At 43.5% G+C, this 14,706-nt stretch overlaps 2 protein-coding genes across 4 annotated transcripts in view; one reads left to right on the forward strand and one right to left on the reverse strand.

Annotated features, from left to right (window-relative positions):
* LOC137488715 (uncharacterized) overlaps positions 1–14,706 on the reverse strand; it is a 731,364-nt gene that overhangs the window by 248,452 nt on the left and 468,206 nt on the right. The gene's annotated exons all lie outside the window — the stretch shown is intronic.
* Positions 1–14,706, forward strand: part of enpp1 (ectonucleotide pyrophosphatase/phosphodiesterase 1) — a 117,831-nt gene that overhangs the window by 48,993 nt on the left and 54,132 nt on the right. For all 3 annotated transcript variants that reach the window (XR_015517794.1, NM_001030168.2, XM_087297371.1), the window contains 4 exons: positions 10,582–10,713; positions 10,875–10,906; positions 11,272–11,399; positions 12,314–12,383. Coding sequence is in view for 2 of the 3 variants with exons in the window: in NM_001030168.2 (NP_001025339.2) it covers positions 10,582–10,713; positions 10,875–10,906; positions 11,272–11,399; positions 12,314–12,383 (362 nt within the window). In the remaining variant the exon portion in view is untranslated. The remainder of the gene's footprint in view (positions 1–10,581; positions 10,714–10,874; positions 10,907–11,271; positions 11,400–12,313; positions 12,384–14,706) is intronic.

Genomic DNA, 14,706 nt, shown 5'->3' on the forward strand with positions numbered 1-14,706 from the left:
AATCCAACTAAAGTCATAACTGAGCTAAACAGAAAGGGAATTAAGACGTGGAGTATGCATAGTGGCATTACTGTGACTAAAGGTAAAGTACCACACACACACACACACACACACATTGCGAAAAGTTTTTTTGTGAAGTGAAACTGCTGAACTGCAGTTAAAGCCCCCCCAAATTACAGGAAACTTTTACATGAAATCACTTCATGTAAACACCCTAAATATATTATTGTCTATTAAGGCAAATAACTACATTACAGATATTCATAGTCAGTAATGTCTTCGAAGTAATGCGGAGATTAGACTGCATGATTTTCAAAGTAGTCATGTCGAAGATGTTTCCACACTGCAAAACTATCTAGGTTAGTGTTCTGTCTCTGCTGTGTTTACACTGTGGATGGATCAGCAACAGGAGAGTTCACACTGCATGACTTTAAAATAGAAAGAATCACAGACAACTTTGTCCAAACTACGTCTCACAACCAAACAAACTCGAACAGTGATATGGAAGCAACGCAAGGTCACGTAATATCTTTTTTTATTATTCACTACATAATGGAAAAAGAAGGCTTTAGCTTTAGAAACTTGTGTTGCTTACCTGGCTTTTGAAAAGCATTAACATTCTCTCCTCAACTTTTTTTTTATTTTTTTACTTTTCGACCTGATTGTGGTATTGCTCAGATGATAGTCAAACAGACACAGTGCTCCTTTCTACTAGTTTTTCCTCCATTTCTTGGGTCCAAATAAACTGAAAATGAGCGATTTAAATATGAAGATAAGTTAATAAGTAAATAAATAAATATGAAAATAAATAAATATGAAAATAAATAAGTAAAAATAAATAAATAAATATGAAAAAATAAGTAAATAAATAAATATAAAAATAAATAAATAAATATGAAAATAAATAAGTAAATAAATAAATAGGTAAACTAATGAATTAAGTAGTATGAAAATAAATAAATAAAGATGAAAATAAGTAAATAAATAAATAAATATAAAAATAAATAGATAAATAAATATGTAAATAAATAAATATGAACAAATAAATACATATGAAATTGTGTGTGGATGTATCCCAGTGATGGGTTGCAGCTGGAAGGGCATACACTGTGTAAAACATATGCTGGAAAAGTTGTTGCTTCATTCCGCTGTGGCCACCCCAGATTATTAAAGGGACTGAGCCAAAATAAGAAAAGGAATGAATAAATTAATGAATAATAAAATAAATACAAAAATATAATAAATAAATAAATAAATAAATATAAATATATATATATATATATATATATATATATATATATATATATATATATATATATATATATATATATATATATATATATATATATATATATATATATAAAGTTTTTTTTTCTCCCAACACAAAAAAGATATTTTGAAAAACGCTGGAAAGTGGTAGCAATTGACTTCCATAATAGAGAAGTTAGTGGTTACTGGTTCCCAGCTTTTGTGTCCAACAGAAGCTCAAATATGTTTAGATTAAGAACCAGTATCAGTAAATAATGATAGAATTTTCATTTTTGGGTGAACTGTCCCTTTAACAGTTCAACCTTGTCGTAAATTTTCATCTTATTTTTACATATTTATAAAAACTTCAATTACATATATTTGCTATTACCTGCTAAAAACAAAAGGTGCTTGTTAAAAGACTGTATTCTCTAAAGGCTTTATCTCCCACACTACATGTCAAAGCATTATTTAAAGGGAAAAGCAGTCCTCCAATTCCCATCTACTGCGGCCGGGCAGGCACAGAGTGACATCTGCCTGACGTGTGTCTTCATTTGAGATTGAGCCCAATTAAAGGCGTGTGGGATTGCACATGTGTCTGCTGACTTTGATGTACGCCTTGAGGCTTGCTAGCATACTAATTTGGACTCTGAGGTTTTTAATTGTCTGTGCTGCTCTGCCTATGTGTGGTGGGAGTAATTGTGAATGCATATTGCGCCTGTATGTTTTGAATCACTGCACTACAGTTTCGTCACTGATGTTTAATTAGTACTCGCTCCACAATATAATGAAAGAAGTTGAGGTTTTACTTTAAGCTGTTTTATGTTAAGGAATTATGTTCCCCTTCGGGGGGAACTCCAGCACTATAAGTGGATTTGATGTTCTAAATCCACGTATGGGAGATTCGGTTCAGAAGCTACTCGTCTGAAAGAGTATTGAACGCGCCAATTAAGAATGAATTGGCAGCGCAAGCCTGCGCAGGTGTGCGGCATATGCAATCAACTGAGTATATAAGCACACCTGGCGCCAGCAGACGCTATCCTTTTCGCTTCAGAGACTTTTCTGATCGAGCTTCATGAGGGTTCCTCCTGCTGTCTACAGCCACTTCGTGCGAACGAGTGTCTCCCGGTCCAGAGCGAGTCCACGCAGTGGCAGATGGTCGAGCTGGGTTTCTCCCTTGCCTGGCGTCCCTTTGGGTCCGGTCCTCCAGAGCGGTGCGTATTGTTGCAAAGCATCCTAAAAGAGCAACACAGTCGTGCAGCACGTCCTTTTCAGGACGGCGCTCCGACTGTGCGTTTCTGGTTGCGGGGGTTTCCTGGCTCCGAATGATGGGCACGATCACCGCATTACATGTTTGGGGGTCCAGCATGTTAATGTGGTGCTCGGGGGCGGTTCATGTCGTCACTACGCAGTTGAGATCGCGGCTAACTTTCGTGAGAGAGCGAGCCACCCCAGTCGCCTCCTGTTCTGCAGCGGGCGCTCGGGCAGATCTGAGGGTTCCAGCGAGAGATAATCCGCCGCCTAAGGGCTCGCGGACCTCTCACTCCTCCAAGCGCTCCATCCAAGCTTCGGGCGCTGGGAGTGATCCGTCTAATCAGATGGTAGCTCTCACGCTCGCTGACACCGGAGATCAGATGTCCTCCGCGGCATCGGAGGGTGGGCTTTCATTGTCCGACGATGATCCGGACCCGCTCGCCCCCTTCGGGCAGGTGAGCGCTGTCAAAACGGATACTGAAACGGACGTGTTAGCCGTGCTTTCCCGGGCTGCTTCGGCCGTGGGTTGGAGATGGTTTATCCCCCAGCTCCGCGGCCGGACCAACTAGAGGGGCGTTCCCTTCTTCCCGGCAACGCACAGTAGGCTCACGCAGTCTAAAGAGCACCTTTTTTCTGCTTGTGCTGCGTGTCCCTCCACCCTCACCACTCTTGGTGGTGGAGCGGCCAGGGGGTATGTGGCAATTCCTCAGGTTGAGTGTGCTATGGAGGTTAATCCGCGCAGCGCCTCTTCTTGGCGGGGTCTGCCTCGTCTCCCATCCAAAGCCTGTGAGTTTTCGGCTCCCTCGGAGCTAGAGCTTACAAAGCTACGGACCAGGCTGCATCCGCCTTGCATGCGATAGCCACCGACCAGCGCTACCAAGCGCAGGCGCTGGCCGAGTTGCACGAGGGTGGGTCCAACCCAGGCTTATGAGCTTCGCACCGCAGCCGACTAAGCTCTTCGGACTACTAAGTCCGCTGCGTGTGCTTTGGGGAGGACGATGTCCACACTAGTGGTCCAGGAGCCCCACCTCTAACAAAACTTGGTTGATATGCGCGAAGTTGACAAAGTCCGCTTTCTTGACTCGCCCATATCCCAAGCTGGTCGGCGACACAGTCTGCGAATTCACCCAGGAATTCGAGGCAGTGAGTGAGCAGTCCGATGGGTGATGTCTAATCGGCGGCCCCGTAAGCCCGCTCCGCCCGCCGTGCCATCCATACCTGCTCCTCGCCGAAGGCGCCCGCCTACGAGAGCTGCACCGCCCCCGCACTCGCCTCTGGCGAAGCGAGCGCATCGAGCACCTCGGAAGCAGGCAACTCCCCCTGCCCAGAACGCCGCTAAGTCTGGCAACGGACCGCGAAGCGTCCCTGGGACAGGTCATCTGGAGAGGAGGGAACTTGCTCTTTCCCTGCTGGAGGGCGGGGCGCCATTTCCAACGGCACCTTTTACTGCCATGAAATGAAAGGGCACTTTTCCACTTCTCCGAAGGTGACAGCCCGAAATCTGCCAGTTTGAGCTCAGCTCTCTAGCTCGTAGGTTCGGTGCACTCCGCCAGTGGCTCACGGGCACTGCAGGCCCTGCCAGCCTGGGACGCGCCGCCTCTCAGCTCGCAAGGTCTGCATGCTCCGCCAGCGGCTCACGGGCGCTGGGGGGACGGTCTCCCTTTTCCAAGCCCCCAAGCCCCCCCTCTGGAGTTAGGGTGCGGAGCCAGAGCGAATCGCTCTCCTCCAGCTCTTCTGTGGGACCCTCGCGCTCCCCGGATCAGCACACCCGCTCCGCGCTGCCCCTCCGCGGGTACGTCAACGATTGCTGCGATGACGTCATTAGCGAGGGCTCTGCCTGCCTGGTTAGCGCGGGCCAGCCCCTTGCGGTGGCTCATGCGCACGATCAGACTCGGCTACGAACTACAGTTCTCCTAACGGCCTCCCAGGTTCACGGGCGTGTATTTCACCAGGGTCAATCCCCTGCCCACCCCTGTCTTGCGAGAGGAGATTGCTGCCCTCCTGGCGAAGGGTGCAATCAAGCCGGTACCTCCAGCCGAGATGGAAAGCGGGTTTTACAGCCCGTACTTCATCGTACCCAAAAAGAGCGGTGGGTCATGGCCAATCCTAGATCTGCGCGTTTTGAATCGCTGCCTTCACAAGCTGTCGTTCAGAATGCTTACGCAGAGGTGCATCCTCCGATGCGTTCGTCCTCAGGATTGGTTTGCAGCCATAGACCTGAAGGACGCGTATTTTCATGTCTCCATTCTTCCACGCCACCGTCAGTTCTGCGGTTTGCGTTCGAAGGTCGAGCATGGCAGTACAAGGTCCTCCCCTTCGGGCTCTCTCTGTCTCCGCGGGTCTTCACCAAACTCGCGGAGGGTGCCCTAGCGCCTCTGCGGCTTGCGGGCATCCGCGTACTCAATTATCTCGACGATTGGCTGATTTTAGCCCACTCTCGGGAGCAATTGACTATGCACAGAGACGAGGTGCTCCGGCATCTCCGCCTATTGGGGTTGCAGGTCAACTGGGAAAAGAGCAAACTCGCCCCGGTGCAGAGGATCTCTTTTCTCGGGATGGAGCTGGACTCGGTCACCATGGTAGCGTGCCTCTCCGGAGAGCGCGCTCGCCTGCTGCTGAACTGTCTGAAGGAGCTCGACAGCAAGTTAGTGGTCCCACTGAAATATTTTCAGAGGCTCCTGGGGCATATGGCTTCCGCTGCGGCTGTCACGCCGCTCGGATTGCTCCATATGAGACCACTTCAGCACTGACTTCAAGATCGAGTTCCGAGACGCGCATGGTATGCGGGCACACACCGAGTCTCTGTTACTGCGCTGTGTCGCCGCACCCTCAGCCCCTGGAACGACCCCTCGTTCCTGCAGGCCGGTGTGCCTCTGGGACAGGCGTCCAGTCATGTTGTTGTTTCGACAGATGCATCCAGCACAGGCTGGGGAGCCGTGTGTCGCGGGCATGCGGCTGCTGGCCTGTGGGTAGGTGCCCAGCTGCATTGGCATATCAATCGCCTAGAGCTGTTGGCAGTGTTCCTTGCTCTCCGCCGTTTTTCTCCGGTGCTGGAGCAGCAACACGTGCTGGTCAGGACGGACAGTACGGCGGCGGCGGCGTATATCAACCGCATGGGGGGTATGCGCTCTCGCCGCATGTCTCAGCTCGCCCGCCGTCTGCTCCTCTGGAGTCACCCGCGGCTGAAGTCGCTGCGCGCCATTCACATCCCAGGTATGCTCAACCGTGCAGCCGATGTGCTCTCACGGCAGCAGATTCACTCTGGAGAATGGAGACTCCACCCCGAGTCTGTCCAGCTGATATGGGCGCGATTCGGGGAGGCCCAGATCGATCTGTTTGCTTCCCCCGAGAACGCTCATTGCCAGTTGTTTTATTCCCTGTCCGAGGGCTCTCTCGGCATGTATGCACTGGCCCACAGCTGACCTCGGGGCATACGCAAATTTGCGTTTCCCCCAGTGAGCCTGATCGCGCAGTTAATGTGCAAGGTCAGGGAGGACGAGGAACAGGTTCTGTTAGTTGCGCCCCTCTGGCCCAACCGGACCTGGATATCAGAGCTCTCCCTCCTCGTGACGGCCCTCCCATGGCAGATTCCTTTGAGAAAGGACCTACTTTCTCAGGGACAAGGCACCGTCTGGCACCCTCGTGCCGATCTCTGGAACCTCCACGTGTGGTCCATAGACGCGAGGAAGACTTGGGTAACCTGCCGCCGCGGTGGTTGATACCATCACTCAGGCTAGAGCCCCCTCTACGAGGCGCGCCTACGCCCTGAAGTGGAGTCTATTCACTGAGTGGTGTGTCTCTCGCAGAAGACCCCCGATCTTGCCAGATCAGTGTTGTGCTCTCTTTCCTTCAAGAGAAGCTGGACAGTAGGCTGTCGCTCTCCACTCTCAAGGTTTACGTTGCCGCCATCTCCGCTCACCATGACGCGGTGGCTGGTGGCACCGTGGGAAAGCATAACCTCATCATCCGGTTCCTCATAGGCGCTAGGCGAATTAATCCAACTCGCCCCCCTCTCACGCCCTCTTGGGATCTCGCCCTCGTTCTCACGAGCCTGCGATTTGATCCCTTCGAGCCACTCGATACAGTATCTTTAAGATTTCTGTCCCTGAAGACAGCTCTGCTGGTCGCGTTGGCCTCCATCAAGAGGGTCGGGGACCTGGAGGCATTTTCGGTCAGTGACTCGTGCCTGGAATTCGGGCCGGGATTTTCTCATGTTATCCTGAGACCCCGCCCGGGTTATGTGCCCAAAGTTCCTACCACTCCCTTTAGAGATCAGGTAGTAACCCTGCAAGCGCTGCCCCCGGAGGAGGCAGACCCAGCCCTGTCCTTACTTGTCCAGTTCGCGCTCTGCGCATTATGTGGACCGGACTCAGATCTTTAGATCTTCTGAGCAGCTCTTTGTCTGTTATGGCGGACGGCAGCAGGGAAGTGCCGTGTCTAAACAACGTTTATCCCACTGGATTGTGGAGGCCATTTCATGTGCTTATTGAGCAGAGGTCAGCCGCGCCCCCCCGGGAGTGCGTGCGCACTCCACTCGGAGCGTTGCATCCTCTTGGGCGTGTGCACGCGGCGCTTCTATAACAGACATTTGTAGAGCTGCGGGCTGGGCGACACCCAACACATTCGCAAGATTTTATAATCTGCGAGTAGAGCCGGTTTCCTCAAGGGTGTTAGGTACCTTTGGTGATTGAGGAAACAACTCGGTAGGTGTTGTACACACTTGCGGTGCCTTTTTTCCCTAACACGGAGAGATGTGCACCCTCCTGTCTGTCAGTAAAGTTCACCATTCGGTGAGCCCTGCAGATTCCTCCGAGGCCCCCAGCACTGACTCAGCGGAGGAGTCACTTGCTGGCCCCTTACGTTGTAGGTCTGCCCGCTGGTCAGCCCGCGTTTTGGATATAAGTGCCTGCTATGGCCGATCCCCGCTGATGATCCCCACATGCTTTCCGCCACGGTTAAGTCCCCCCCCCTGGGCGGACCCGTGCTTTCCCTATCTGCTAACCACCTTCCTATGCGCACTCCCCCTTTCAGGGTTAGTCCATATGTAATTCCATTTGTTTCCCCCTATTGGGTGCGGATGGTCTCCTCAGCGTCCTCCCTACTGGGATGGCACGCTTCCCAACGTACTGTCGTATATTCCTAGAATTATCTAGATGCTAACGACTCCCAAAAAAATATACCTATTCCGCAAAGCTTCTTTTGAAGTGGGATAAGTTAGGGCCAAGGGCACGTTGGAGGACCGCGCCTCTCATGATCTGGGTGCGTCACGCTTGCCTGACCACTCTCTCATGTTGGGTGTTGGTAAGGTGCAGTCATTATGGCGCTTTCAATGGGCTCCCATACGTGGATTTAGAACATCAAATCCACTTATAGTGCTGGAGTTCCCCCCGAAGGGGAACGTTCGAGGTTACTAAAGTAACCCTTCGTTCCCCGAGGAGCACTATACTCCGTCGCCATAATGACTGTCCCTTAGCTGTTAAAAGTCTCTTCAGCTTAAAAAGGATAGCGTCTGCTGGCGCCAGGTGTGCTTATATACTCAGTTGATTGCATATGCCGCACACCTGCGCAGGCTTGCGCTGCCAATTCATTCTTAATTGGCCCGTTCAATACTCTTTCAGACGAGTAGCTTCTGAACCGAATCTCCCATACGTGGATTTAGAACATCAAATCCACTTATAGTGCTTCCGTTCCCCTCCTCGGGGAACGAAGGGTTACTTTAGTAACCTCGAACGCTTTCTTTGACACTTCAATGAGAGAACAAAATGCCAAAGCGCACTGTGAATAAGTAATGTATATTTATATAGCGCATTTATCGTGTATGGCCATACACCCAAAGCACTTCACAATCATGTGAGGGGGGTCTCTCCACACCACCACCAGTGTGTAGAATCCACTTGAATGATGTGACGTCAGCCACAGGACAACGACGCCAGGGCACTCACCACACACCAGCTTTAGATAGTATAGAGAGACAGTGATACAGCCAATTCTGCGGATGGGGATGATTGGGAGGCCATGATGGGTAAGGACCGATGGAGGGAATTTGGCCAGGACACAGGGGTTACACCCGTACTTTTCATGAGAAGTACTATGGGATTTTTAATGACCACAGAGAGTCAGGACCTGGGCTTAACGTTTCATCTGATAGATGGAATTAGACTGTAATAACTACAGAGAACAAATGTTTTTGTTTTTATCTGTGTGATAAACTTTTACAGAAGTAGCAGGATAGTTTTACAGATAAATAGAAACCCATAAACAGAATGAAATCATACACATACACAAATTGGAAAATACATAAAAATTTTAAAAGTGTAGTTAGTGTCAATTATGTATAAAATATATATTGGATCATTTAGATTTAGAAATAACATGTATAACATGTAATGTAACAAATATATATATATATATATATATATATATATATATATATAAACACACACACACACACACACACACACACATATAAACATAAATACATGTAATATATATATATATAAATATATATATATATATATATATATATATATATATATATAACATAAAACATAACACATTACAACAATAATTTGTAACATGAAAAATTCCTTGCTCCTTTAAACATCATTTGGGAAATATTTAAAAAAGAAAAATAAGTTCAAAGCGGGCTAATAATTCTGATTTTAATTGTACATAAACAAACTAAAATTATAAATTTAATCCTTAAACAATATACCTAATTAAATACACTATGCAATTGAAAAACCCTAAGGATTGAGGTCTGAAGATATACTTACATGATCAGAAACAAAAATTCTGAATTGGTCCCATGTCTCAGAAAAAGTACTAGAATTACCATTTATTGTAAAACTTGATGTTTTAGGTCAGTATATTAAAATATGTTACACATTTTGTTTTGTGAAAAAAAGAATTCATGGTTGTTTGGAAGCTTGTTTTTGACACAGAATGAAAGTTATAATTGCAATTGAAACATTCTTTTACTTTGTGGTAACACTGTAAAAACACTGTCTTTTGGGTCTTTTTTAGCATTTTTAAAATATATTTTTAATATGTAAAATGTGAAATCCCTTCTGTAAAACTTTTGTCTGTCTTATTTCAATTGAATCAAACAAATTTAGAAATTGTGTTAATTTAAATAGAAAACATTTAACTAATACTATCTTATTTACTAATTTATATGTAAGATTTTTTGCAAAACATAAACTTAAAGTTTGGAGGGTAAAGTCAAAATTCCTAGAGATAAACTTGAAATTGCAGAATAAAACAAGAGAATTGAGTTGAGGGAGACTTGACGACAGGGCTTGGATCCAAATTAAGTTTATTAAAATAGTCAGGCAGGTGTCCAAACTTAACAGCAAACACAGCATTAAAGATAAATCAAGAGCGTAATTCAAACAACAGATAAAAAGGAGTCAAGGCAGTCAGCAAACAAACAAAAAAATATATAAACAGTCCAGAGGCAAGGCAAAAAAAGTGGTAAGCAACAGCTTGCAACAATGTAAAGGGTTTTCCAAAAAGGGAGGAAAGGGTCTTTCAGCTATGAATATTCAGAGTGAACTTTCAAATGGTGTATGAATGCAAGTTATGATGGGATTTGTAGTGTGGGAGGATGATGCAGGTAATATGTGGAGTAATCCCCAGTCGCGTGGTATGACAGTCCTACTGGCGATTACAACATATACAAGTATAAACATGTATACTTTTTCACACATAAACTGTAAATTCTAACAAAAAGCCAGGATGTACACTGTATTTTAAGGTACAGTTCTCTTGCTATAAAAACGTTTGCTTTGACTTAATAAGCTCAATACTTAATACCCAATATTATATAAACATTCAGGAATGTAAGAAGCATCAAGTAATATGCTGTGTATTAGTCATTAAGGTAGCAGTTTGGTTTTAAAAAAAAATTTTAAACATAGACTAAATATCCCAAGAAAAAGTTAGAAGTTCACAATCAAAATTTTGTAAACATAAACTCCCCTTTTTTAATGCTGTGGTAGAAAAAAGCGTGCATATCAAACACACAAGTGTCATTAAGTCGAACTCTGGTCTACTCTGTGTCTGTGAAACATTCAGGAATGGAAGAAGCGTCATGTAAGAAAGCTGCTTACGTCTCCAACTATCTGGACAACATCAATGACATCACTGTGATCCAGGGTCCTGCCGCGAGAGTCCGACCGCGACACGTGCCTGAGGAGTTCTTCTCCTGTACGTGCACAGATTTAACTTGACACACATCACTTCTTGATTCTCTTTCTATTTGAGTGTTTCTTCAGCTTTAAATATTATGAGTTATTAATTTGTGTAAGTGTTATGTCCATCAAATTTACTTTTTAATCTCTGTCTTTTGTCCTGTATTCATCTGGCAGTTGATTATGAAGGCCTGGTGAAGAATCTTTCGGTATGACCCTGTCTCAAAATCCCTCACCCAACTTAAAGGGACAGTTCATCGCAAAATTAGTTTTACCCACAGTCAAATGGTTGAAAACTTTTATGAATTTATTTCTTCTGTTGAATACAAAGGAAGATATTCTGAAGAATGTTGAAAAAAATCAGCTATTGACTTCTATAGTAGGAACAAACAATATTATGATAGTCAATGGCCTGCATTCTTCTGTTTATCTTACTACAAGTTTGGAACAAGTGAAAGATGAATAAATGATGACGGACTTTTCACTTTTGGGTGAACTGTTTCCTTAAAAACCATAGGTTCTGGTTAAACATTGTGACAACTGTATAATTTTTTTTGTCTTTCTGTATTTGAAGTGCAGAGAACCGAATCAGCCGATGAAACCGTATCTGAAGGAGCATCTGCCCAAACGGCTTCATTTTGCGAAGAACATCCGCATTGAGAGAGCACATCTGTACATGCAGCCGCAGTGGCAAGCAGCACTGTGAGTTTTATTATTCTTGTGTCAAAATATATGTTAAGTTCATTGATTTTCATTCAAAAACCTCACGTTTACCTCACCAATCACATTTAAACACTGCAGACACAGTCAATTTTTTTCTTTTCCAAATATTGAGAATATTCAATATTTTATTTTACTATTGTAAACAAAATATAAAACCACTTACAATAACATATTTTATACAATCAGATATATGGCCGTGAAATGACCATTATTTTGATTTATTTGTCATGTAATAATTACACTTGGTTTCAGAAAAATTGTACAAATATTGTAAAATTGTACAAAATTTTTATTTTTTTTTTACTTTATACACAGGCGGCAAGATGGCCCAGTGGTTAGCACTGTTGCCCCACAGTTAGAAGGTCGCTGGTTCAAGTCCCAGCTGGGCCAGTTGGCATTTCTGTGCGGAGTTGTTCTCCCAGTGTTGCCGTGGGTTTCCACTGGGTGCTCCAGTTTCCCCCACAGTCCAAAGACATGTGCTATGTGTGAAATGGGTTAACAAAATTGGCCCTATTGTTTAGGTGTGTGTGTGTGAATGTGAGAGTGTATGGGTGTTTCCCAGCAATGGGTTGTGGCTGGAGGGGCATCTGCTGCATAAAAACATATGCCGGAACAGTTTCGGTTCATTCCACTGTGGCGACCTCTTATAAATAAGGGACTAAGTCGAAGGAAAATTAATAAATAAATTACATTATATGCAAAACATTGCAGAAATGTTGCATATATACAGTTGATAGATTCTGGAAAAACAGATTCACCAAACTCTGTTTGTAATGACACAACTTGCAATCTAAACTGGCTATTGATGATTTTAAGAAGATTACACTCACTTGCCTTGAAAGACCTCAAAAGTGACAATTGTACTCATTTTGTGTTTGTTTGTTTTTCAACAGCAAACCAAGTGAAATTAAATACTGCCGCGGGGGCTTCCATGGTTCAGATAATGTTTTCAAGAACATGCAGGTAGGTGTTTAAAATTGGTGTCTTATTCCAACATTTGATTTGCATTGTTTTGCATGTTAAGGATTAAATAAAATCAAACAATTCTGGTGCACATTTCTATTTGGACTAAAGCAACACACAAAAAGCACTCAAAATAAGACATTTTAACACAGGATCATTGGAAATACAGTGGGGAAAACAAGTATTGAACACGTCATAATTTTTCTCAGAATATTTCCAAAGGTGCTGCTGATTTGAAATTTTCACCTGATGTTGATAATAACCAACGAAGTCCATGTATGAAAACAAAAGAAAAGAAAACTAATTGGTTTACAAATTAAGTTATGAGTAATACAAATGACACAGGAAAAAAGTATTAAATACATGATGAATGGGAGGTGTAGAAAGGCAATGAAAGCCCAGACAGCAGCTGGAATCTCTCATTAGTTCAACACTGCCTAGGAAACTCTCAAATGCTTTCAAAGAAAGTAAATCAATCTGTGGAATGGCCCAGCCTGACTCAAATCCAATAAAAAAAATACAAAACAAAGATCAGATTTGATAGACGAGGCCCACAGAAACATTAAGATTTTTACCCTCTGTTGAAGTCTGTGAAAAAAAATCCCACCTGAGGAATGCATGTGACTTCATTTTCGACATAAGAGTCGTCTTTAAGCTGCCATCAACAAAAAAAGCCTTTTCTATAAAGTATTAAATACATTTCAGTAGCTCAGTACGTTCTCCTTGTGTCATTCCATTGTTACACATCGCAGATTTTCTAGATTTTTAGTTTTTTTATTTGTATGTTTGTATTGTTTGGGTTTTTACCAAAACCTGGTTCAATCCCCATGTCAACAGCTCCATTAAAACATATTATTCCCAGAAAAAAAACATAATAAGTTCATTACTTATATTTAATAGCTGAGGGAAAGAAATTAAAAGTTTTGTCTTTTAGCCATTTTGGTGATGACAGCTTAAAGGGCACCTTTGGTGAAAAATCTACTTTTCAAGCTGTTTGGACAGAAAGATGTGTAAATATAGTGTAAAGACCGTCATATTGCGGTGATATAAACACACCCAGTCCCTTTTTTTTTTTCCAATTTAGCAACATAAAAACGGTGGACCAATTGGAGCAATTTTTAGATTGACCGCAACTTGACGTAGAAGTGCAGTCCCCCTGCCCATCGAATTGATTGACAGCTGCGCGTATTAACATGTCCCGATAGTCACATGTATAATCATATCAACAAGACCAGACGTCCGCAAAGCAACCGAGAATAAAAGGTCTGTTCAGTTTGCTAGGATCATCAATCATCATCAAATGTGAAGAAATCAAGAGTAAGTTTCACAAGTTTAAAATGTTTTAAAACAGTGCATGTGTGTAATGAATTACAGCAATTTACTTCAGCTTTACTATATTAGTACAGCTGCAATTCAAAACAATTATAAAGAAAGAGCCTTTAGTCCTGGTTTGTGGATGTTAAATCAGGTTTATTTTGTACATTAACATAACAGATATCCATACAGCAGTGGAGATTAACCTGTATCCTGTCACATATGCGTGCAAAAAAAGTGCAAAGCTAAACGTGCACTCCGTTTGTCTGTGTGTGTGTCTGCTGCACTGTGTGTGTATCTGTGTGTGTATCTGTGTGTGTGCGTGCGCGTGAACTTTGTAACGACAATGTGTGTGACTCATCGATGCAACTGCACAACAAATACTCATTGGTAAAGTTCTTACTGTTGTATTTCTCACAAACGCTACGTGAGATCTTCTCCTTTAAGTCTGTCTGTTGTCTGACGTGGAAGACTAGCCTTAAAGGCGCAGTACGACAAATCATTTTGCACAAACATAAGTGCAAAAATGTATAAAATAGAATCTTGTAGAAGGTATAATGAAAAACCTGATAGGTGTTTTGAGCTGAAACTTTACAGACACATTCTGGAGACGCAAAACACTTATATTAAATCTGAAAAAAAGGGGTAACCTAGGTGTGACTCTCATGTTACAGTTTTACTATGTAATATACTGTGTAATTTACAAAACCGTTAACAGTATAGTATCTCATAATTGTAATATTTTTATTAGAATTGCAAAATCTAAACTCTCTACTGTCTTTTTCATTGAAACTGTAAGGTAAAATCACAATTCTGAAAAATATAAATATAATTCCTCAGTGTTAAAACAATTTGATGAGTATGCATAAGCTTGCATGCATATTTACTCTTTTCAAACACTAAAGTTGCCAAAATACTTTTGAGATTTGAAATACACTGCTAGTTCACATTTTGTACATTTAATTTTTTTGTACACCTAAATAAAGTCAATAATGTTTGGTAAAGGGGA

This window comes from Danio rerio, chromosome 20 (genome assembly GCF_052040795.2).
Source record: "Danio rerio strain M-AB ecotype USA chromosome 20, GRCz13ab, whole genome shotgun sequence".
NCBI classification, from domain to species: domain Eukaryota; kingdom Metazoa; phylum Chordata; class Actinopteri; order Cypriniformes; family Danionidae; genus Danio; species Danio rerio.